Here is a 23956-nt window from a genome sequence, read left to right as displayed (position 1 = left end):
TCTATTTCATGTTAACTTTGAGAGTCCATTTAGAATTTTCTTTTTCTATCAAAACCCAAGTGACCGTCGAAAATAGGTACATTTTAAAAATCATAACTATGCCTCACATGAAACATACATACTTAATAGATATTTAATTTTAATTTGCTTAATAGTTTAATTGTATTATGTATCTCTAAAGAAAGGTAAAAAGGGGGGAAATTAATTTACAGGCTAACTTTTGGTGGAAGCAGCCGTGATGAGCTTAGCTCGCTAATGTATCTGAAACTATTAAAAACAAGTGCATCTCAGAGAACGCGGAAAACTGCCTTATCCTGTTTAAGCCTCTGTCTATGCGAGCCCCTGGGGGATTCCTTCAGGCACACCCCTGGCTGAAATCTCTGACGGGTCCCATCGTTTTCTGATGATAAAAAGTCCTGCTGTATGCTAGTTCCTCAGACAGACTCGGTTCAGAATTTAGCAAGTCCCGTCCACGTGAAGGTCAAAAGTCAGAATCTCGTTCCAAGTTAAATCGTCCCTCTCGGCTCTCACCTCCCAGGTGGGAGCCGAGAGGGACGATTTAACTTGGAACGAGATTCTGGCTTTTGATCTTCTTAGGTGCCCTCCGGGGGGAGGGAATAAGTAAGGGGACAGGGCCGCCCCTCAGTCCGACCCACACCCATGTGACCTGGCTGGGGTTTCTCTGGCCAGCAGGTAGGCAGGGGTTAACAGGCTCTCTGCATATGTGGGCGCCTTTCAGCCCTCACCTGTGCTACCCACCTGGGAACCGCAAAATCTCTCCTTTGGACGTCACTTGGAAGTCCCCATTGACACTGCCTGTGGGCCTGGGCGCTCTCCAAGAGGAAGTCTCTTTAAATGACTCCTAGCAGGCATCTGTGTCTTGATAAACGAGGTCTGGTGGCCAAGAAGCACAGTTGGGGACCCTGACAAGTGAGCCTCTCCCCGTAGAGCCGCCCTGCATTCAGCCCCGGGCAGCGTCGGCCTCCCAGGCCACCGTGTCCTCCAAACTCCAGACCATGTGGCAGGTTCTCTGGCTGGTCCCCTGAGGCCACTTTCACCAGCCTGGTGTTCAGGGGCGGTGGGGGGAGCCTCGGGTGAGGGAGGCTGTATGCAATCCTCGCTTCTCTCTGGGTTAGGGTAATCTGGCTTTCTCTGTCACTCATCAGTGTAGGGAAGGGCTGGGCTCACAAGTCTCCTTTTGACTGTTGCCTTTGCAGTTCCTTTCTGTGTGGTCAGTCCAGGCATGCCCTGGGAGCTGGTTAGAAATGCAGAGTCTCAGGCCCTGCCCCAGAACTCCTGAATCAGAATCTGCATTTGCAGCCTCAGGCTGAAAGTGGGATGGGGAGAGCCCCCTTTACAAGACCACCACTCTACCCCCTGGGCTGTGGAGCCAACCGAGAATTCCATTTAATACCGCGTTATACATACATGGAGCGGGGTATCGCTTTCTCCTGGAAATTTTCCTACATGTAATTAGAAGGCTGCGTACCCTGTCTTCCATCAGGGGTGCCCGCTAGTAATGTCTCCTCTGGTTGGTTACAAATGTCAAGTCGCTGTGTCCTATGGACCTGAAACAGAAGAAATTAGCAGAACTGTAGTTCTTTCTTCACCTCTAATGATAAAAATTGAGAATGGTTTTTAAAAAGCAGATAAAAACCACAATTTCCTATTGCATAAATGAAATAATGGCTGTAAAAGCATTTTTTAAAATTACAGGCTCTTAAATGCAAAGCATTAATTATTGATTTTTATTTTTACATCTCTTAGAATCATTGCTTCAGTCCTTTTTGCTAGTGTGAAATTCACTCAGAATTTATATCATCTGGAGTCATTTCCAGTTTTTCAAGAGTTCTCATTTTTTCTTTGTAAATATTGGGTGGCAGAAAGCTGTAGTTACAGCTCAGTCTTAAATTTAATCATTTCAATTTCAAATTATTCCCAACAGAAGTTTCCGTCTTACTATATACCTTCATTTTATCCTGCATGAAATTGTCAGAAAGAGACAAGTATTAATTATCTATTTGTGCCAAATTTATTTGTATTAATTGTCTCTTAGTAAAGGTACCATGTTTTAGCAGCTAGTATAAATTTTTTTTTTTTAATTTTCAAAGATTGCTAGTGCAAAGTGTGAGAAAACAGGGTCTGGACACAGGACAGTGGATTCCCAGGTCTACGTGGATCCAATGAATAGTCCTGCTGTAGTTGGAGGTCAGAAGTCTGGCTTGTCCACATTAATCTTCCCTTTATTCCAAGAGATTAAACATCTTAAATATACCCTCCCATTGTCAATGTCTAGATTTTTTTTTAATGTAACAGGAATGAACGAATGAACAGAGAACAGGCCTTCTGCGTCTCTCTCACTGTGCCTGTCACATGGCTGAAATTTCTACATTTTATTCCGCATTTTTGATTCCTGGGAGTCTGATTGTACCTTTAGCTGTTTAATTTTTTTCTCTTTTAGATTAGTTCAGCATGACTGTTTTTACAGTTATCTTAATACACTGCATTCCAAAGTAACTAAACACTTAGTACTGCCATCTGAGAAAAAGCCTTGAGCACTTTAGACGTCTGCATATTATTTGCCTCTGAAGCCATAATTGTGGAAAGTTGTGTTCGCCTTTCCATCTTCTAATCGAGTAAAGGCATCTAAGTGAATATCCTAAACATATATAGATACCCACACATTTATTCTCCTATAGCCAGGGAATATTTTAAAGCACTTAATATTTTATAGGATGATCCCCCTTACAGAGGAGAATAAAGTGTCTTTGTTACCCACATTGGTTTTCCCTACAATTATAGCTCTTCCTATAATCCAAACAACTCCTTCTAACCATAGTAACTTAGAATGAGAAGGGACGCATCCTAGCATCAAATCAGAATTGCTCCCCCTCATCCGTCAGAGCATCCCCTGAGCAGGGGCCATCCTGTTTCTTGAACTTGCCTGGGTACTGGGAGCTGACTCTCTCCCATGAGATGCCTGATCTGTTTACAACCTGTGCTCACTGTTAGAAAGGTCATCCTCATATTCATCCCAAATGTTCTTCCCTACACCTTCCCTGTTGTGATCCAGTCTCTGGAGAGCTACAGATGGCATCTACGTGGCTGGAAGGTAGAGTTTGGCCTCATAAGGGCAGAGATTTGAATCCCCGCTCTACCGTTCATTGGTTGCGTTTACCTGGAGGAATTTTCTCAGCCTCACTGAGCTTCTCTTTCTTTGGGTACAAAATGGAGATACTGGTACATTAATGACCATCGAGTTTGGGCACTGAAAGATGGGTTGGAGCGCCTAGCACATGGCAGTGCCTTTACACGGTGGGCGTGACTTTTATTTTCAAGTCTTACATTTGTTACTGACACATAAGTGACTTCAAAGTGTGTTCATCCACCTGTTTCCCCCAACTCGTACACGTTTTTCTAGCCCTGCTTCCCCAGAAAGCGGAAGGATGACCCATATTTCTACACAATCTCTTCCCAGAGCCTTAAATGCAGTGTTAGTTTTTCTAGGAGTTAAGTCACAATCCTGTTAACAATATGTGCATGGTTTTCAAAGACTACATCTGTGAGCCTCAGACGTTTCTGTTATAATCTGATATAAAATAATGTGATTGGTGCATCCCCAAAACGGTCTGATGAGAGCCACACCCAGAATTCTCTGGGGTTTGGACTTAGTTCTTTCCATCAGTGTTTAGCCTGTGTTACCACAAGAAGGAGGGAAGCTTTATTAGAATATTACCTGCACGATCTCATTCAGGGTGAGGATTTTTGCCTCCACTGTTACCATTACTGAATGTAGATATCTTTTTAAATATAAGATTAGAATGTTTTAGTAAAGTCCTAGACTGGATTAAATATATTTTATTTTAGAGCTGCTCCAACATAATGTATTTGGACTTGTTGATGTACATCTGGGTTTTTTGCTTTTGCTCCTCTCGTTGACCCATCATTGTGTTCTTTTACTGAAGTTATCAGAGGATTTTTAGCACGCCAGCACTTGCATCAGAAAAGGAGCATTAGGCAGCAAGAGGTCACATCCATCAACAGCTTCCTGCAGATTACAGAGGACCTGGGGCTTAAGACCTATGATGCCCTGGTCGTTCAGAACGCCTCGGACATTGCCCGCGAGAATGACCGGCTCCGGAACGTAATGAATGCTACTTTCCACAAAGAGAAGTTGGAGGCCAGGAACAAGCAAGAGGAAGGAACCAAAAGGTAAAGGCAGATAGTGTGCAACTTCAGTGACCTACGTGATTGATCCTGGGGCGTCAAGAAAATGCTGATAGCCCTTGACGCAAAGTTCAATCACTTATGACCGTAGGAAGAGGAACAAGCACGTATGCATGCGCAGTGCGTTACGTGAGACCTCCTGACATCTGAAAGGATGCTTTTCCTGGGCTTTCCTTCCACAAAATAGATGCCCCACGTGTTAGTTTAGGTCCCATGAAATAATTGCTTCGCCTACGTGCTTGCATCACTGACCATCTCAAGCACAAAGTTTTAAGGCATCTAATCTTTCCGTCTTAGCAAAGATACATAGCTTGGTTCTCGACATCTTTATGCAAGTGTCACGTATATAAATAAGGCTGACTCCTAGAAACGTCTGAAAACCTGACCCCCAAAATGGAGAAGACACTCTAAAAACACAAAAGCAGTGAAATCAATGAATGGTTGCCTGTGTTATATTTCCCTTAGGAAACTGTCACATCTTCTTTGCCTAAAAGGAAAGCTCTGGGGAAAGATTTTTATTTTAAAGTTCACGTTGGATGCTGAGCTTGAAATAGACATGTGAAGAAAACTAAGTCCTTCTCCACTTTACCACTCTTGTCTCTCTGTGACAGACGAGGACACCCGTGATTTACCATCCTCCCTGGGTCTTTCCATCCTAATTTGCTGTCAGGGAGATGTTTGTTTTTCCATAGGAACTTCGTAATATCTAGTTGTTTCTCACCGAAAATGACCCCCCTTCGCCTTGACTGCGATGTCGAATGATTTTTTATTAAAGTGGAAGTGGTGATGTGTCTCTCACTAATTAGCCTCAAATATCTCAGTGATTAAATACTGAAAAAATACCCTTTGTACGGAAAACTGTAATTAAACATTACAGGGAAAACAAATTATCCACTGAGTGCCATGCTTTCATCTTCAGCTAGTTCATTTCCTATATGGGCGTCTGGCTCTGCCTGGCAGTACATCCCAGCTCTGCTGGTGCTCTGCCACACAAAGATATAATTATAAAAACAAATACTCGGAGACTCCTGGTGAAATGAATGCATTGGCATCTCCCTGGCACATGATTACATTGACATGTGAAGCCAGAAGGAAATTTTTTTAACCGGATAACTATTAATTTTATATGACTTCCAGAATAATATTTATTATTTTCTCTGCTGGAGCTAAACAGCCACCCCCATTTCTCAATTTCATTATGTATTCATTTGCCTGATATAAAATTAAGTGAAGAAGTATTTGTCTATTTATTTATTGCATACCAGCAGTTCACTTGGCATTGGGCAACCAGATGGAATAACAGAAGAAAAATAACAATCCTGCACATAATTAAATAATTGCTGATGGAATTTAAATGGCAAGGGAAAGAGAGAGAGAGAGAGAGAGAGACAGGGAAAATGAAAATCTTTGATGGTTTTAAGTAAAGCGTCTACTCTTTTGCAAGGGCAAACAGAGATAACTCCCAGCATTTGATGCATCAGTAACTCTCTATTAAGATGGATTTCCCAGAAATTATCATTCAGATCGAAATTCTGGTTTTTTGATTTGCTTAATAATCAGGGTGTGAAAACTTCACTCAGCGAATGCCTGATAGCAAATGTGGCACTCCTTATAGACGTCTTGGGTTCCGGTGAGATTTTTTTCTAAAGTAATAATGATGAGTCTCGAACGTGCTTATTTATCATGAAGCAAGGGCTGGCGGGATGAAGCGGCTTCCTCTGGATGCGCCCGATACCAGAGCGCTGCACGCAGCCTCCAGCCTCGGCGGGAAGGCTGTTTACCGAAGAGCCGTGATTATGTCTGCTTGAGCCGGTTCATTGCTGCCATCTGAATAATGCATCTGGGTCTCTCTGGCGGGGCTGTTTGTGTTTGTTTCCCGCACACACACCCAGAGCTGAAGACAAGGGTGGACCCAGGCGCCTCCACTGCAGCTCCGTCCCGGTCCCCATGGCGGTAGACAGCCTGGTCCAGTCCCAGGCTGGCCCATCCACCCCGTCTCCTCCTCTGCACTCGGTGCGCAGCCTGGATGACAGCAGCGGCCTCCCGTCACCACGGAAACAGCCTCCGCCCAAGCCGAAGAGGGACCCCACCACGCGACTGAGCGCCTCCTATGAGGCCGTGAGCGCCTGCCTGCGGGCTGTCACCAAGGGCTCCGCCAATGAAGGTTAGCCTCGGGGAACGGGGACCCCGGCCCCCGTTGGGTCATTGATGCTTGACTTCCGGTCTTAGTGCGCGGCGGCAGTACTGTGCCCTAATATATTTTTAGTAGAATTAAATCCATTGTTGGCTTGCCCGGGCCCCCCCCCCCTTTTTAAAAAAATTTTGATTTATTGATTTTTGGCTGCGTTGGGTCTTCGTTGCTGCGCGCGGGCTCTCTCTAGTTGCGGCGAGCGGGGGCTACTCTTCATGGCGGTGCGCGGGCTTCTCATTGCGGTGGCTTCTCTTGTTGCGGAGCACGGGCTATAGGCGCGCGGGCTCATTAGTTGTGGCACGCGGGTTCAGTAGTTGTGGCTCGTGGGCTCTAGAGCGCAGGCTCAGTAGTTGTGGCGTACAGACTTAGTTGCTCCGCAGCATGTGGGATCTTCCCGGACCAGGGCTCGAACCTGTGTGCCCTGCGTTGGTAGGCAGATTCTCAACCACTGCGCCACCAGGGAAGCCCACCAGGGAAGCCCACCAGGGAAGCCCACCAGGGAAGCCCACCAGGGGCCCTTTAATCATTAAACATAAATAATATTAATTCAAATCTCTAAGCCTCTTAGGGAAAAGCTACTTATATATCATTTCCTTAACTCCTCTCCCGACTTCCACATTGAATGAGGAGCCTCAAACCAGAACAATTCAGAAAGTCGGTCGCTCGTCCATGTAAACTTTTGCGAACTAAAAAACTAAAAAGATTCATCTGGCTTCCCTATTATCACAACTTAATTAAAAATTAAGCCTGCTTTATCACCACACAGTAAAGTGAAACGATTCATGCAGAGGAGAATCATGACTCAGCAAAATTCAGTGAGTGAAACTTTGGGGACTAGACAACAAAGGTTTCTGCATCGGTGGTCTAGACATATTTATGCAAAACCACAGTTTATTCTCAATTCTCTCATAGATTAGTTCATGTGATATTACTGCTTAATTTTTAATTTTTAGAATTGTGAAAAGCAGAGGAAGTCCTTCTTTGCAGAACATTTACTAACTTCACAGATTTTACTTATCACCCATGGAGTATGAGGCCCTATTCTAGGCCCAGGAAGGTACACAATAAATAAAACAGACAAAGTTATCTTCCCCCATGGGGTTGGCATTCTAGTGGGGAAGACAGATGGTAAACACAATAAACAAATAAATACACGGAATATTTTAGACGATCCTGGCTGCAGAGGGAAATAGAGTAAGAGGTGGTGATGCAGGGTGAAATTCTAAATGAGATGACAGCGTGGGTTTCACTAGAAAGTATTACGTGAACAGAGAGAGGAGCACAATTTCTTTGGTAAATAAACGAGGCAAAAATGCAAAAGCACAGCAAAGCCATAAGCTCCCTTTGGGAAGAGACAGCTGACACCAAGGAGGCAGCGGGCAGACCAGGGGCCGGAGGCCTGCAGCAATGAGTCGACCCTAGTAATCTTCAAAGATGCTCTTCACTGGTTGCTTTAGAAACAGTAGATCTTCAGGAGAATGTTTTTAAAAATTGCTGTTGTCATGTATGAGTCATGTTACAGTAATGCTTAGATGGTGATGTAGCAGAAATTCATTACTTTGGGGAGAAGAGGACAAGTGTGTGTTTTTAGCATCATGGTAACAAGGCAAATAAAAACATTAGAGAAACCATCTGGAGGAGAGTCTTCAGGTGGATGCAGACGTGTACATAGATGGAAAGCAAAGGCCCTCCAAAGAAACAAGCCGTTCTTCTGTTCTCCCCAGTGTACGACACAAACTAGAAGAGGCTTATAGTCTGTGCAAGTCATAAATACTCTCCCTGAGAAGGTAGGCCAGGTCCCATTTCCACCATTATTACTTGTAGATTTCTGTAGTGGATTTACGGTGCAGATCTCTGTGTTGAAATAAGAAGATTTGGGGGGCATATTGGGAAAGGTAGAGTAGCGTCTAAAAGGATAAGCCTAATGAGATGGGAAAATGTGAAATAAAGACTCAAGACAGCATCAGAAATTGAAAAAAAAACCAATATGAAACAAGATTGAAAATTGCAATGTATATAAGATGGAGCCCCATCCAAATTTGAACACCACAGATAAACTCTATAAATTTGGATAAGCAGGCCTCAAAATAGCCTGTGAAGCCTAAAAATGCTTTCTGTTCGTGCGCACGTGAAAAGTCTACCTGCCCTGGAGTTAAGATTTTGGAAGAGTCGGGTGCCAGCTCGTCACATAGTTGAGAAAGGGAGTAAAATATTGAGGATAGAATTGAGTTCTCTCATCTGGGCAGCAACAGAAAAGGTCAATTTAAAAAATTACTCAAGAACCACAGGAGATAAAAATATACATAAAAGCAAATGACAGGAAAAAAAGATTAATGAAGAGGAAGCAAGAAAGACCCCAGGTGTAAAACTCTGACATTCCCACTGCTGCGAGGAATCACAAGGCCCTTAAGGCTGGCTGTTTAAAATACATGATGTGATATCATCAGACTTGCAAGACGTTTATATAAATTATAGGTTCTTGGAACCTAATTTCAGCTCACATGTGGCTCTAAGATGCTTTGGGTGTCTCCCCACTGAGGCCCACCCCGGGGGAACTCATGTTTTGGAGGCTTGTGACAGGGCCGGTCAATAAATCGGTTCCTTCTTTACTATCCACATTACTGGTTCTTTCTTACAACACATGATTCCTAATCCTGATGGCTTGACAGCCACCTCCACATCTCCTGCAGCTAAAGGTGAATTCCTGTGTTCAGGAATGTGCTTTAAATGGGTCTTTAAGGATAAGAAAATTAACCTGACTGATTGGATAGAGGAGGTGTGCTGGGGGGTTTTGGTAGCCGTAGGACTGAGGCTTAGTCATTCAGATCAGCAGTGCCCTGGATTTCTAATAAACCATCCATCAGCCGTGGCTCTGGTCATCTTTACGTCATAATGACAGGAGCTGAAGGTGTCCAGAAAGTCACCACTAACCACTTGTGGCTATTTAAGTTTTAAATAATTACAATTAAATAAAGTTTAAAATTCAGTTCCTCAGTCATTAGTGCCAAGGACTCAACAGCTGCAGGTGCGGAATTTCCCATCATCACAGAAAATTCTATCAGACAGCACTAATTGTTTTTTAATTGGAGTATAGTTGATTTACAATGCTGTGTTAGTTTCAGGTGTACAGCAAAGTGAATCAGTTATACATATATCCACTCGTTTTTAGATTCTTTTCCCATATAGGTCATTACAGAGCATTAAGTAGAGTTACCTGTGCTATACAGTAGATGCTTATTAGTTATCTATTTATATATAGTAGTGTATATATGTCAATTCCAATCTCCCAATTTATCCCTGCCCCCCCTTACCCCTTGGTAACCGTAAGTTTGATTTCTGCGTCTGTAACTCTATTTCTGTTTTGTAGATAAGTTCATTTGTACCCTTTTTTTAGATTCCACATATACGTGATATCATATGATGTTCGTCTTTCTCTGTCTGACAATTCACTCAGTATGACAATCTCTAGGTCCATCCATGTTGCTGCAAATGGCATTATAGACAGCACTGATTTTAAATTCATGTTCTCACCACGGGGGCAATACTGAGTTTTTTACACCTGGTGATATGTCACACAATTATTCTTCTTCTGCGTAAGATGGGAAGGAAACCTGATCGCTGTATGAAGTGCTCTGTGAACACTGTTCATAAGAATAAGACCACAAATCAAGTTCAAGATCTTTTCTTTTACAAGTAAAGCTGCTAATCAATTCAGAAGGTTATAGAGTGAAAAGAGATCTGTTTGGAGAATGAAGGCCAAGAGGCAACACCTTTTATGCCCAGTCCTGTTCTTATTAACACGTGCCTCTCCTAGAGGTTTTCATCCAGTATACACGGTCATAGTGAAGAGAGGCCGGCCAGAGGGCTCGTTTTTCTTCTCTACCTTTGTGCCTGAAAAGCTGGAAACAATTTTATGGGCCAGTAAATTTTAACACTTGTTTGCAAACTATTAACAAGCGAGAGCCAACTATTTGAAAGTATGATTTTTAAAAGTTTGGGGTTGCTTTTTGCAAACAGAGACTAGGAAAGGAAGAACCTGGCCGCGACTTCACTTCTTCTTTGCAGGGAAGCTCCCAGCTGAGAGCTTTTCTGAAGAGCTGAGTTTCTAAACCCAATGTGATGGCTTTCTCCCCAACACAGTGACACCTGGATGGTGAAATAGCACAAGACAGGTTTCTGGGGGGGCAGCTCTAGGCGCCACCACTTAAGCCCGGTGATGTGAGATGCACACCCAGCCTCCCCCAGTCTCCAGCCACCCGCTCCTTAGAAATAACACCTGAGGAATCCGTATTTCTTAGAATTGCTGTACAACTCCCTTTGCAACAAAACACAGTTTATATGTATAGGTACGAGAATGGTTCAGCTGTGTGGCTTAATTTGGAAATAGCGTTACATTTCTTTCCCTTTTTTATTGTCTTGTTTATAAATTTATTCTAGAATAGCACTTGACACCCAGTAAGCACTCAATAAATACTTATTGAACAAATAAATCAATACAATAGAAAAATATTTCTTTGTGCTGCTTTCATGGAAGCAGAATTAGCTTCTTACCAGTAAATCAAAATAAGCACAATTTGGCAAGGTTCAACATGTACCCTTGAGAGTTGTCAGACTTGGTTTGTCAGCATTATTTTTAGCAGAATCCCCTTTATAATATTTTTTTCTATTACCTGAAATTTGACGAAAATTAGGTTCTCCGTGAACGCTGCCCTGAGAATGTGTGACGGGGCATAACAGGAGAACATAATTATGTTTCACAACTTATGGCTCATTTGTCCATTCAACACATGTTAATTCAGTGTATTCCACAAGGCTGGCCCCTCCCCCCGGGCCTTGGAGACCAGTGGGCTAGGAAAATGGGCAAACAAATTATGAGAGAGGCAGAGTAACAGCAAGGGCGCCAAAGAGCACGGAGCAAGAGGGGCTAACCCTCACTGGGACCTGTGGAAGGGTCGAGAAGGACATTTAAGAGGCCTTCCACACGTGGAGGGCAGTCAGTGGGGAAAGATGGGGCGACAGCAAAGGTAACCGATTCTTCCCTCAAATAAATGACCTAGCAAGGTTGTAATCTATCGCAGCTCAGTAGAAGCCCTTCTTGTCCAGTCTGTAAGCTGGTTGTAAATCGATACTGACCTCACTCAAGGATGCAACAGGCCCACCAGCGAGGGAGCTGGCTTTATCCAGGCATCCTTCATGTCTTATGTCCTGAGCAAGGCACACAGTTTGCTCTGAAACTGGGCAAAATCACACTGGGAGAGTTGGAAAACAGAGGATAACAACACACACAGATACAGGTATTTTCTTGATGAACGATCTTCTCATTTCTTTTTTCTCATAGATTTAATATGGAGGCATCTTATTCTCAGTGAGAATGGGGCCAAATAACTTGTGTCTTGAGGCAAAGTCACCGACATGCCTTAGCAAAAAACTCAAAGGGAAACTATTTTGTACAAGAAAATGTTTACCTCCCAACAGAATCTAAAAATGACACAAGTCCCTAGATCACTGCACAGTAACTCAGATAAGAGTCAAGTTTAAGAAAAAATGAGAGGGCTTGGGAATGTGGGATTTATCCCTTAAGTTACTGTTAGGACACTAAGACTTGCCCTCGAGGTGATCTGTAACCATGAAATGTCTCCCTGATCTCATCTCACTTTTACCCATAAATCCGAGGACTAAAAAAATTGTTAAGAAAACTCTTAATATAAATTCACTCTTAACAGCCCTTAAATCCTTATTTGCAAATGAACAATTAGCAAGGACTTGTGTGGACACACACACACACACACGCAAAGGAATAACCATAAAACCAAATTAGAGTCTTAATTCTCTAACTGTGATATTCTAATTTCAGTTTATGAAGAATGAAGATTTCCAGTTCCCACCCCAGATATTCTAATTTGGTAGCTACAGAGTAGGACAGGCACCGTGCTCCTTACATCCTCAGTAAAGCACCCTAGGTGACCTGATACTGATGGACTGCAGACCACGCCCTACAGAACCCTGTTCTATGACTCATGACTAACTTCTGGTTCTGTAGTAATAATATGATGTTGATGGTAACAGCTGACACAAGTGTTTATCATGTGACAAGCACTATGCTAAATATCTTCAATCTTTAGAACTACCTGATGGCGTGAGACTGTCACTGTGACCCCCCTGTAGATGAGGATGTGGAGTCAGGGAGCAGTGGTGTATCCTGTCCCATGCTACACACCCAAGCAGTCAGATTCCAGAGGCCAGTCTCTCAACTGCCTCCTGACAACCCATGCCACTTTTATTTATCATCGTTTAATTCAAAAAAGCTTTCCTCTGCATCTAAAGCACACCTTGAGGGACTATCATACCAGCTATCTATTGTTGCTTACCAACTTCTCCAAAACTTGGATATTTAAATAAAATACGATTATTTTATTACTGTCTCAGGTTCTGGGTGTCAGCTGGGCTCATCTGTGTGGCTGTCCCTCAAGGTCCTCCATGAAGCTGCATGTGGTGGCTGGAATCACCTGAAAGCTGGTCACTTGCATGCCTGGTGCCCATAGATGTCTAAGGACTGGGACTGCTTGCCCATCTCTGTGTCTAGGTGGTCTCTCCACCCGGTTTGTGCAGCCTGGCAGCTTCAGGGTAGCTGGACTTCTTACGTGGACAATCAGTGTGTCCCCGGTGCCTGCTCCAGGAAAGAGAACGCCGGGCGGTCACTCTCTTACCTTTGATGAGCAGCCTTGGAAGCCACACAGCATCACTTCCACCACTGCCACCAGACAGTCTCCAAGGCGCCTCCAGGTTGAGGAAGGTGAAATAGACTCGAACTCTTGATAGGACTGGGAAAACTATCGTGGCCAATTTTTGGAAAATACAGGCTGCCTCAATCCATCCTCTGGACAAAACAATTCACATCCCTCCCACATGCAAGATGCACTCATCCCTCTCCCATGCTCCCCAGAGCCTTATCCCATCATCACATCAGGCTCAGGTCCAAGCCCCAAATCCCAGCATCTAAATCAGGTCCATGTATCCTGGCTGCTCAGGTAAGGCTCCTTAGGTGGGCAGCACCTCCAGGACCGTCCCTAACTATCGAAGACAAGTTGCCTGTTCTCCACACAACTAACACATTGCTTGTGCCTTGGTTAGGATTTAGTCCTGGTGCCCGGAAATTATTTTCCATGGCCATTAGGTCCATGCTACGGAATCTTGGCTCACCTTTGGATATTATTTCCTCGTCCACAAGAGGTGACATGTTTGGGGCTGGTCATTTTCTCAGCCTGATTCCTGCTCATAAAATTTTGAAGCACCAGAGCCTCTTTATTTTGTATTGATCATATCTCTTTCAGCGCAGCTGATACAATTCCTTTAAAAGCTTTGCGAGTTTCCTGTGAATCAATTTATAATCTACTCCTTTAGTCAAAAGCCACATCCACAAATCTCTTTGAGATAATCTCCTCTCTACTTTTTCTTTTCTGCAAGATTTCTGTGGGGCAATACTCTTGATATCCTTAGAAGTCCTGTGGTTTTGTTTCTTTGAAAAGGTCCAGTGAAGCACCCCCTGAAATCTTTCTGAGGTCTTAATAAAGGGGTTCATAGTCATGACCTTGGCTTCAGCTTTAGATCATGTTTTCCTGAAAATGCCCCAGATTCAATCTCTGCTTACAAGTCATTTCTTAACTTCAGAGTTATTTGCTATCCTGATGGCCCAGTGAGAAACCATTTTATTTTCAAACTCAGAAAGCCCAGGCTCCTTTATAGATAACAGTTTGTTCTTTCTTTAGCTTATCTCTTTACCCTCATTTTTCCTGCAGGAAAGTAGAAGAATCCAGGAGGCTGCTTTTACACTCGGTCTAAAGATCTCCCTACCTAGATCATCCAGTTCCTTAAGTGTGTTGTCTGGTTTCCACAGTACTGCAGGTGACAGTGTTGCTAAACTTTCCACAAAGGTATAAAAAGGGTTATGTTTCCTTCAGCATCCAGCAACTTTCTCACTTTCCTTTAAACATCACCAAGAGCTTTCTTGGGCGTCACGCTTCTGCTAACAGTCTCTTCAAGACTCCTCCTCCTTCCCTGGCGGCCCAGTGGGTAAGACCCCACGCTCCCAATGCAGGGGGCTCGGGTTCAATCCCTGGTCGGGGAACTGGATCCCACATGCCGCAACTAAGAAGTCCGCATGCTACAACTAAACATGCCACGACGAAGATCCCGCCTGCCTCAACTAAGACCCGGCACAGCCAAAATAAGTAAATGAATAAATAAATAAATAAATATTTAAAAAAAAACAAAAACCAAAAAAAAACTCCTCCAATTTCCCAAGGCTACTGCCAGGCTTTTAAAGTTTGGGTTTTTTTTTTGGTTTATAGCAGCACTCCACTTCCAGTACCAATATCTGTATTAGTTGTCTATTGCTATCTAACAAACCTCTCCAAAATGTAGTAGCTTAAAATGGCAAAGGTTTTATCATCCTCTCTCTCTCTCCCTCTCTCCCCATTCTACTAGTTGGGTATCAGCTAAGCCCTTCTCATGCAAGCTCTCTCACAGCTGTGGTCAGACAGCGACCGGGCCTGGGATGGTCCACAGGCTCAGTTCATTACATTTCTGGTGTCTGGGCTGGGGAAACCTGGACACCTGAGGGCTGGAGCAGATGGGGTCCTCTGGCATCTCTCTCACCTCTGTGTGGCCTCTCCACATGTTCTCCACAGCATGGGTGCTTCAGAGTAAGCAGTCTTCTCAGAGATGAGGGCCACCAAGAGATGTGTCCCGAGAGACGAAGAGCCAGGCAGAAGCTGCACTGCCCCTGACCCAGCCTTAGCAGGCAGGCAGCATTCCTTTTGCCATATTTTACTCATGGGGCAGTCACAGAGGTCCTTCCAGCTTCAAGGTTCTAGAAGAGCATGAAGGACTAAAAATATTGTTGAAGCCAGTTTTGTAAAATACAATCTGCCACAAGTCCTTTAAATTATTCAAATCTTCAGAACAACTCTATAATACTAATGTTAAAATTTTGTTTGGTTCATTAACTTTCTAGGAGAAGCTTATGAGTTGCTGTGTTTTAGTACCTTGAAAGCCTTTGGGATAATGTTCATTAATTACAGAATTGTACATTTTGGGTATTTTCTACTCTTAAAAGTTGGCTGCTTTGGTGAACCCTGTATAATACTGGCCTTCAAAGATATCCATTGAGTTAGAAAATTAACTTTGTTCTTTTCCATTCTCATCTGGATGTCTCCCATTTGTTTCGTGTTTACGAAGTGCCAGCATCTGAGCTAAGCACTTTACATACATTATTTTATTCCTCTGAGATGATTAGTGATATCACCATTTTATGCATGACTATACTGAAGCACAGAAAGATGTGACCAAGACCTCTTTTAAACTTATAATTTGCACCAATGCTACCCCGCAAACACACACACACACACACAGACCCAGTTCTGTGACTCTTTATTATGGCCTGTAGTTTCCCACCTCATAGCATGTATCATGTTCTAACATGCTATGGAATTAACTCGTTTGTTTTATTTACTTTTTTTATTGTCTGACTTTGCCCAGGAGGGCAGAGGAAGGAAGGGGACAATTATTGTGTATTCACTAATGTGTCTCTGAATAAATACTGGTTAAATGCACGACTAAATGAATGATAGCATGAAAGGGTGGTCATGCTGGGGTTTGAATCCAAGTCCATCTGACTCCAAAGCCTTTAATTTTAACCCTAAAAGTGGAGTTGTCACTCCGAAAGTGGAGATGGATACTGTCTTATATGCAGTCATAATGAGAGAAAAGCCTGGCTGCCTTAAAACTCAGGAACTCAGCAAAATTAGATGTGCTTATTCAGATCAAGAATTCCTACAGATTAGCAAAGCACCAAATTGGTAAGATAGTTCAAGATTTTTGAGAAGTTTTGATATTTTAGTAAAACTGTATGTAATTTTCTAAAATTAACATCTTGGCTCCAGAGAAATTATATTTAATAAAATCTATAATTTATAGTAAAAAATATTAGAAAAAGAAGTCTTTTAGAATTTTTTGACTTAAACTTTAATAAATGTTTTGAGTCATATTTAAGTAGTTTTTCTGCCTCTTTCAAAATTAGTTCTCGCTAATATTATGCTCTTTTGTTTTTCTAAATATCTTCCTTCTTTTCAATTTACGAAGTTGCCACTTAAGTTCTTAGTGAAATACAACACTCTTGATTTCCCTGTTAAGTGTGTTAGGATTCAAATATATTAATTAACTGTAAAACAAGCCCTTGGCATCATTTTAACAACGTTCTTTTTAGAAAAACAATCTCTCCACGCATGTAGTTGTTTTCCTTGGTGTTTTGTCGTGTTCGTTTTAGACCATTTAAATAAACCAGCTTAGGTATTTCCTACAGGAAACACCCACAGGGCACCACCTCTAATTTGCTTGTTCTCCCCAGTCTCCTATTTTCTCTTCTCTAAAAACCATGAGGAGCAGTTCAGCCAGTACTTGGTCCACACGTGTATCAGGCCCTTAGAACCCAGGCGTAAGTAGGTTCCAGCGCAGATGGAAGGTGCCCACCCCGCCGCATCCCAGGCCCTTCCCGCTGCAGGCGGCTGGCAATCCTGGGCCTCCTTACTGGCCACCTTACCTCTTCCTCGACTGGTGGGAGTTGTCCTCCCCCTCCGAGATCAAAACTCGCTTTCCCCTTGGCAGTCGTGCGAAGTGCGGGGAGACACGGACCCTGAGGTTGAAGAGAACCAGACCCTGGAGGGGGGAGCGACCTGGACCCTGGAGGGTGGAGGGACCCAGACCCCGCAGGGGGGAGCGAACTGGACCCTGGAGGGTGGAGGGACCCGGACCCCGCCGGGGGGGGGGGGAAGAACTGGACCCTGGAGGGTGGAGGGACCCGGACCCCACGGGGGGGGGGGAGGACGGGACCCTGGAGGGTGGAGGGACCCGAACCCCGCAGGGAGGGGGGAGAACTGGACCCTGGAGGGTGGAGGGACCCGGACCCCGCAGGGGGGGAGGACGGGACCCTGGAGGGTGGAGGGACCCTGACCCCGCGGGGGGGGGGAGACTGGACCCTGGAGGGTGGAGGGACCCGAACCCCGCAGGGAGGGGGGAGAACTGGACCCTGGAGGGTGGAGGGACCCGGACCCCGCGGGGGGGGAGGACGGGACCCTGGAGGGTGGAGGGACCCGGACCCCGCGGGGGGGAGGGGGAGACTGGACCCTGGAGGGTGGAGGGACCCAGACACCGCAGGGGGGAGCGAACTGGACCCTGGAGGGTGGAGGGACCCGAACCCCGCAGGGAGGGGGGAGAACTGGACCCTGGAGGGTGGAGGGACCCGGACCCCGCAGGAGAGGAGGACGGGACCCTGGAGGGTGGAGGGACCCGGACCCCGCGGGGGGGGAGGACGGGACCCTGGAGGGTGGAGGGACCCGGACCCCGCGGGGGGGGGGGGGAGACTGGACCCTGGAGGGTGGAGGGACCCAGACACCGCAGGGGGGAGCGAACTGGACCCTGGAGGGTGGAGGGACCCGCACCCCGCGGGGGGGGAGGACTGGACCCTGGAGGGTGGAGGGACCCGGACCCCGCGGGGGGGGGAGGACGGGACCCTGGAGGGTGGAGGGTGCAGGCCGGGTCCTCGCCGGTCGCGGCGCCCGGGCAGCTCCAGGCGCTGCGCGAGGCTCGGCCCGGGTCCCGCTAACGCTGCCGCCCCTTCTCCGCCCTCGCCCAGTTCTCAGCCGGCCGCGGCCGCACAGCGACGACTACAGCACCGTGAAGAAGATGCCGCCTCGGAAGCCCACGCGGAGCCCGCACACCAAGCTCAGCGGCTCCTCGGAGGAGATCTCGGGCGCCCGGCCGGGGGCGGCGGGGGCCGGCGGTGCGCGGCGCAGGGTGCCACCCGCGCCCCCGGAGCCCGAGCCCGTGTACATCGAGATGCTGGGCCGCGCCGGCAGCCCCGAGCCGGCGGAGGCCGTGTACGAGGAGATGAAGTACTGGGCGCCCCCCGAGGGCGGCGGCCTGGGGGCGGGCGTCTCGGCGTCCGCCTCGCCCCCTCCGCCGCGCGACGGCCGCAGCCCCCTCCCCGCGGAGGACGGCGACGCCGGCGGGCCCTGCAGGGACGCGTGCGGCATCCCCGCGCCCTTCCCCGACCTGCTGCCGCACCGGCCCCCGCTCCTCGTGTTCCCCCCGACGCCGGTCACCTGCTCCCCGGCGTCCGACGAGTCGCCCCTGACGCCCCTGGAGGTGAAGAGGCTGCCGGTCCTGGAGACCAGCCTCAAGTACCCCGTGCAGCCCGAGGGCGCCGGGCCCCCGTCCCCGCAGCACCCCAAAGCCCCAGAGGGCGACGGCGACCGGCCCGCGTTCGCCGGGCCGCACGGGGCCCCCCGTCCCCCCACGGCCGCCGCCGCCCCCCGGCCGCCCGCGCACTGCACCTCCGCGCCCGAGCCCGGCGCGGGGAGGCCGGCGGAGCCGCCCCGGGGCCCCCCGAGGCCCACCTCGGCCCCCGCGGGCGCGCCCTGCAGCCCCGGCCCCAGGAGCCCGCACTCCCCCGGGAAGGCGGCCCGGGCGGAGCCCAGGAAGGCCGCCCCCGGCGCCCCCTCTCCGGCCGCCTACAGCCCCCCGGACTGCAGGCCTGTGGGCAGCCCCCTGGACGAGCTGGCCAGCCTCTTCAGCTCGGGAAGGAGCGTGCTCCGGAGGTCGGCGGCGGGCCGGAGGATCCGCGAAGCCGAAGGTGAATTTCGCACACGGAGGTAGAGGCGTAGCTGCAGACGCGGATGTGTGCCGATGTGCCCGTAGATACGGTTTAAGGAACGCTTGAGGTCATTGCGGGGGTCGTTCAGAGCAGGTACCAACTTAAACAAAAAACCAAACATCTTATGCAACCAGTATGGCCAGGTAGGTACGAATGGATCTTTCCGTCTCGTAGGTAAAAGTTCACGATATAACAACGTTGCCACAGCGCTAAAACTGGGTTTAATGCACCCTTGTGACTTGAGAAGTATTAGAGCAAAGGCTCAGCTTGAGCCGCTGATTTCCGTTTCCGGATAATATTCACTTGCAACATGGAAGTGGCACTTTTGTCACATTATGCCGAGATGCCCCTTTGGTTTACAGCTCACGGCTAACCCGAGTGTCTCCGCCCTGCTGTCCATCTCACTTCCACTCCCGGCATCTGGGACGGTTACCTGCTCGGTTACTCTCTTACACTCACTCAGTACCACTTGCGCTATGTAGTTTTGAATGAATGATTTTTGTTCCGTTCCTTTGCCACCCAAGGAAAATTTTAACTCAGTTCTGTTATATCTGCATCTTCTCATTGAGCAGCTCTGCCTCGTAACTAGTTAGCTGTTGACAGGCCAGTCAAGTGAGCTCAGGGCTAAGCTGTGGCAGCCAGAGGCTGTTGCCTGTATTAAAAAGTATTTATTTTGTGTCCATATAAAAGCAGAAGGTAGCTAGCAAAGCAAGAAAAAAAAAAAAAAACCCTCGTTAAGAATTTGTTGCTAATCTCTTGTAAGTAGCTCACCATGTGCTAATTCATTCAGACGAGGTTGCCTTTGAGCCAGAGGTGCCATTTGGGCACAGATTCTCTTAATAATCACAGAGAATGTAGTCATCTTCCAAAAAACATCTTAAGGCTTTTATACAGAACCAAAATATTTTCCAACGTTCTGTATTGGGGAGGGGAATTACGTTAATACAAAGCATCTTCTCTTTAAGGAAATTGTAGCAGGTCCCGCGACCATGATGCCATTAACCCGAATGTAGATGGCAACTACTAGCATCCCCACTTTACAGAGATGGGAAACTTCAAGGCGAGGAGGTTAAACGCCTTCCTTAAGGTCAGGTGGTAGGACTGGAGATAAAAACTTATGCCGTGACATTTTATGTACGTGTTCACCTGCTCTTTCTCCTAAAGAAAATACATAAATATATTGGCTTTCGTCATTTGATTAGGTCCCAAAACTCTAGAAAATCTACAAAACATTCTCAATAAGTGAAAAGTAGGTCAAGACTAAGAACACTTAGCAGATGAGTGAATAACCTACCCCCCATTTATTCTTCAGTCAGATAAGCTAATTGTTTGTTTAGCTAACAATTTCTTCTTAATTACAGGCCATTAATAAATGAAATTGTCCTTGTAAGTAGGAGATGGCTTGAATTTCACAAGTCACATGTTTCATTCCAAGGAACAAAATGGACTCTAAGAGAACAGCCTTAAATGAACAAATGACTATTTGCTTTCGGAACTAAAAGTTTATTAAAACCAAATTTTACTATAGATGGGAATTGGGTGAATTCTTCTCGGCTGTATTCAAGAAAGTGAAATTAATGGATTTGTAGACAGGCGTCACCGTTTGGAAATCCCGAAGTCTAGGACTTGAGGGTAGGATTCCAGTGAGGCCGCCAGGCAGGGTGTGTGGAAGTGCTAATATTTACCCTTGGTAACGTTAACCGGTATTTGGGAACATGTATCAAAACCTCAAGTACAACATTGTTAGTGCAACTCTAAAATTATAAAATACCTATTTTTCAACTGTGGGCTTTTACAAAACACTCTTTATTTTGAAAAGATTGTCTTGAGCCACTTGCGACTTTCTCATAAATCTATGAATTGGCAGCTTCTGCCCCAGCACAGTGGCTGTAATAACAGGAAACTGCAGTAGGAGATGGCTCGTCCCCTCGCACCAGATGACAGGAGTCCAACTGTGCAGCTGAGACCGGTGTGATTCCCGATGGGCCATGATGTAGGAGACACGTTGACCAGCGTGCAGGACGTGTCCTCCTGGGATCGTACAGGCTATTCTTTTAGAATGTCAAAGGGGCTTAAAGAGAAGACTTGGAAGAAAAAATAGTCTTGATGCTGGAGCTAATCACTGGAGCTGCTTATATGATTATTAGGGTTTACACAATGTGATCCTGAAGCCCAGTAATCCATTTTCTTCGGAATGAATCGCATGGCTGGTATTCGTGACTTACTAGAGTCCTGGGACTTCTCCCCTTTAAGATTTTAAATCTTCTTCTTTACTCTTTTTTATATTTCAAGATATTCTTCTCTTCACCTGAAGTAGCTTTCTTACCAAATAATCCAGTGGGCGGCTAATTCCGCCTCAATGCACCTGAATTAATTACAGCTCATTTCTTGGACCGTTGTGATATGGGGAAACTGCACTGCAGATTGCAGAAGGGTTCAAAATATTCCCCTCGCTTCTTTAGAAAGTGACCTTGAAGAGATTAAACTGCTCCTTATTACCCTGCTAAAGGTATTTCCAGTTAAAATATAAAGGATGGTGAGTTGCATATAGAAAATGAGGTCCTTTGGTGTTTAATTCTACAACGTCACTACTGCATAGACTTAATATCCAGGTGGGATTTCATAAATATTATGTCCCTCAAAACAGTTCATTTTCTATAGACTCTTGGCTATTCAATTTGAGGTACACAAGTCACAGAAATTCTAAGAGTCCAGGATGCAGATATAGACAAAATGTGATTGTGCAGGTGACAGATGTGACTGCAGCCTGGGAGGGGTAGTATCAGCAGCAAGTAGCTGCAGTGCTTACTATGCTCCAGGCATTGTTTTAATAACCTCTTTAGTTCTCACAAGACTAAAATGTATCTGCTGTTAGCATCCCCATTCTACAGATGGGAAAACTAAGGCATAGAGATTAAACTTGCTCGAAGTCTCCCTCCTTTGAGAGACACAGCCTGACTAGAATGCAGTGATTCTGGCTCCAGGGGCATTTGTCTTGGCTACCTGCCCAGGACTGCAGGGAAAAAAAAAACAAAAAACAGAGGATAAGCCTTTAGAAATTCATATTTGCTCACCTGAGGTGCAACAAGTAAGAGTCCTACAGTTTGGATGGAGAAAACTGTTTCATAAAGTCAAAAATTCCAAACATGTACTTTACAGATCATGGATGTATACAATTATGGAATACCCACTGGGCCCTTAAAATGAAGAATGACTAAATGTTTAATTGTGTGTGACTTTCTGGTTATCCCATTCATTCACAAGGTGTTTTTCATCTGATGCCATAATATGATTAATATTATTATGCTAATTATTTATAGTTACTTAGTTTCAAAAATTATGAGACCTAATTCAAATGCAGGGGGAGAGTCATTGGCTTCTTGGGGCCACGAGGGTGCGCCATTGTTCCAGATGGCTCCATGGCAGCTGGTTGTTTATCTAGAACATGAAGTAAAATGAGCATGTTATTCTGTACCCTTTGAAAAAGATCAGGATGATCGGGCATTGACAACAATGCAGTACAGCTCAGAAATCTGGAGAAGAACCTGGAGGAGTCTGATTTGCAGAATATTTTGTGAAAAAACATTATTTTGTTACTTTCTGATACTGTGCATCCTTAGTTTACATGATATAAATAGGTAGTTAAAAATTATATTGACAACAAAAAATATAGACAATATTTCTTCGCATATAATAGGTGTTTATTAAATACATTTGACGAAAACCTACCTAAAAAAGAAAAAGCAGTTTTACATATAAGTATATTTGGTAAATCTGGCCCTTGTGGCATTTTTACACATAAGAACCACTGAAGCCAAATGGCAATTACTCTTAATTTCAAATATTTAATTTCATTGCATAAACACTCCAAGTAAGAATATTTTGAGTTTTTAAATCAAAGTATTATTTAAATGAATTTTTTACAGCATGATACTTGATTCCATAGGGCCATTTATTTTCAAAAGAATTATTTTTAAAGTCGGCTTTATGGAAAATTTCAAACATACAAAAGTAGAGAATAGATTAATGAACTCTCTCTGTGGCCAATCTTCTTAGCTCATCTCCAGTTTTCTCCACCATCAATGGATTATTTGGAAGTATGTCCCAAGGTCAAATCAATTTAGTAATAAATATTTATAAATCTTTTATTAGAAAAGTCCTTTAGAAAAAATAAAAGGTTTATTCTTAAGTCACTTTAATTAGTACAGACCAGTCAATCCTTTTGAGCCTCGTGAATGTGAAATTGTTGCTCAGGACAGACGCCACCTCTGGATGCTGGAGACTCGTTTTTCATGATATAACCAAAATCATTCTCAGGAGTTAGCTTTCCACCAAAACAACACCGGCCTGCGAGATCTTCCACAGGTTTTTTGAGCACAGCCCCGGACGTGGGCAGCTGTGCAGACAACTTTTCTACTACAACAACAAGTGTGGATTTCTAAGTATCACATCCAAACAGAACTAAGCATGAAAGATCAAGGTCCCAAAAGACATACGGTTGCATCTTAAATCAACATTGTATGAGGTTTTGACGCCTCACTGCCAAATTAAGTACAATTACTTATGCATTGTTCAGCAACGAGAAGATGCTTTAAAATCAGTGAACTATCACAGGATTACAGGCAGAAACCTCTGACCTGCTCAAGGACAGTGTTGCTAAATTGCCATTCTCTGCTCCTGGTGTTTGAGACAGAAGTTTCGACACCATCTTCATTTAATCTGTGATGCATTCTAATGAAATTGCGGCCTACGAAATTGGTCCTCCTCGTGTGGATGTCTACATCCCATCATGGGATGCAGGGCTTGACATCCCGGAGGCTTCCTGCCTC

The 23956-nt window shown here is 45.4% G+C and overlaps 1 protein-coding gene across 1 annotated transcript in view; it reads left to right on the top strand.

Annotated features, from left to right (window-relative positions):
* The window catches only part of MYO16 (myosin XVI), a 422800-nt gene that overhangs the window by 347799 nt on the left and 51045 nt on the right, over positions 1 to 23956 (top strand). The window contains exons 29-31 of the mRNA XM_061170768.1: positions 3966 to 4212; positions 6120 to 6391; positions 18108 to 19106. Coding sequence (XP_061026751.1) covers positions 3966 to 4212; positions 6120 to 6391; positions 18108 to 19106 — 1518 coding nt within the window. The remainder of the gene's footprint in view (positions 1 to 3965; positions 4213 to 6119; positions 6392 to 18107; positions 19107 to 23956) is intronic.

This window comes from Eubalaena glacialis, chromosome 16 (genome assembly GCF_028564815.1).
Source record: "Eubalaena glacialis isolate mEubGla1 chromosome 16, mEubGla1.1.hap2.+ XY, whole genome shotgun sequence".
Classification (NCBI taxonomy): domain Eukaryota; kingdom Metazoa; phylum Chordata; class Mammalia; order Artiodactyla; family Balaenidae; genus Eubalaena; species Eubalaena glacialis.
This window is presented reverse-complemented; position numbering and strand designations above follow the sequence as displayed.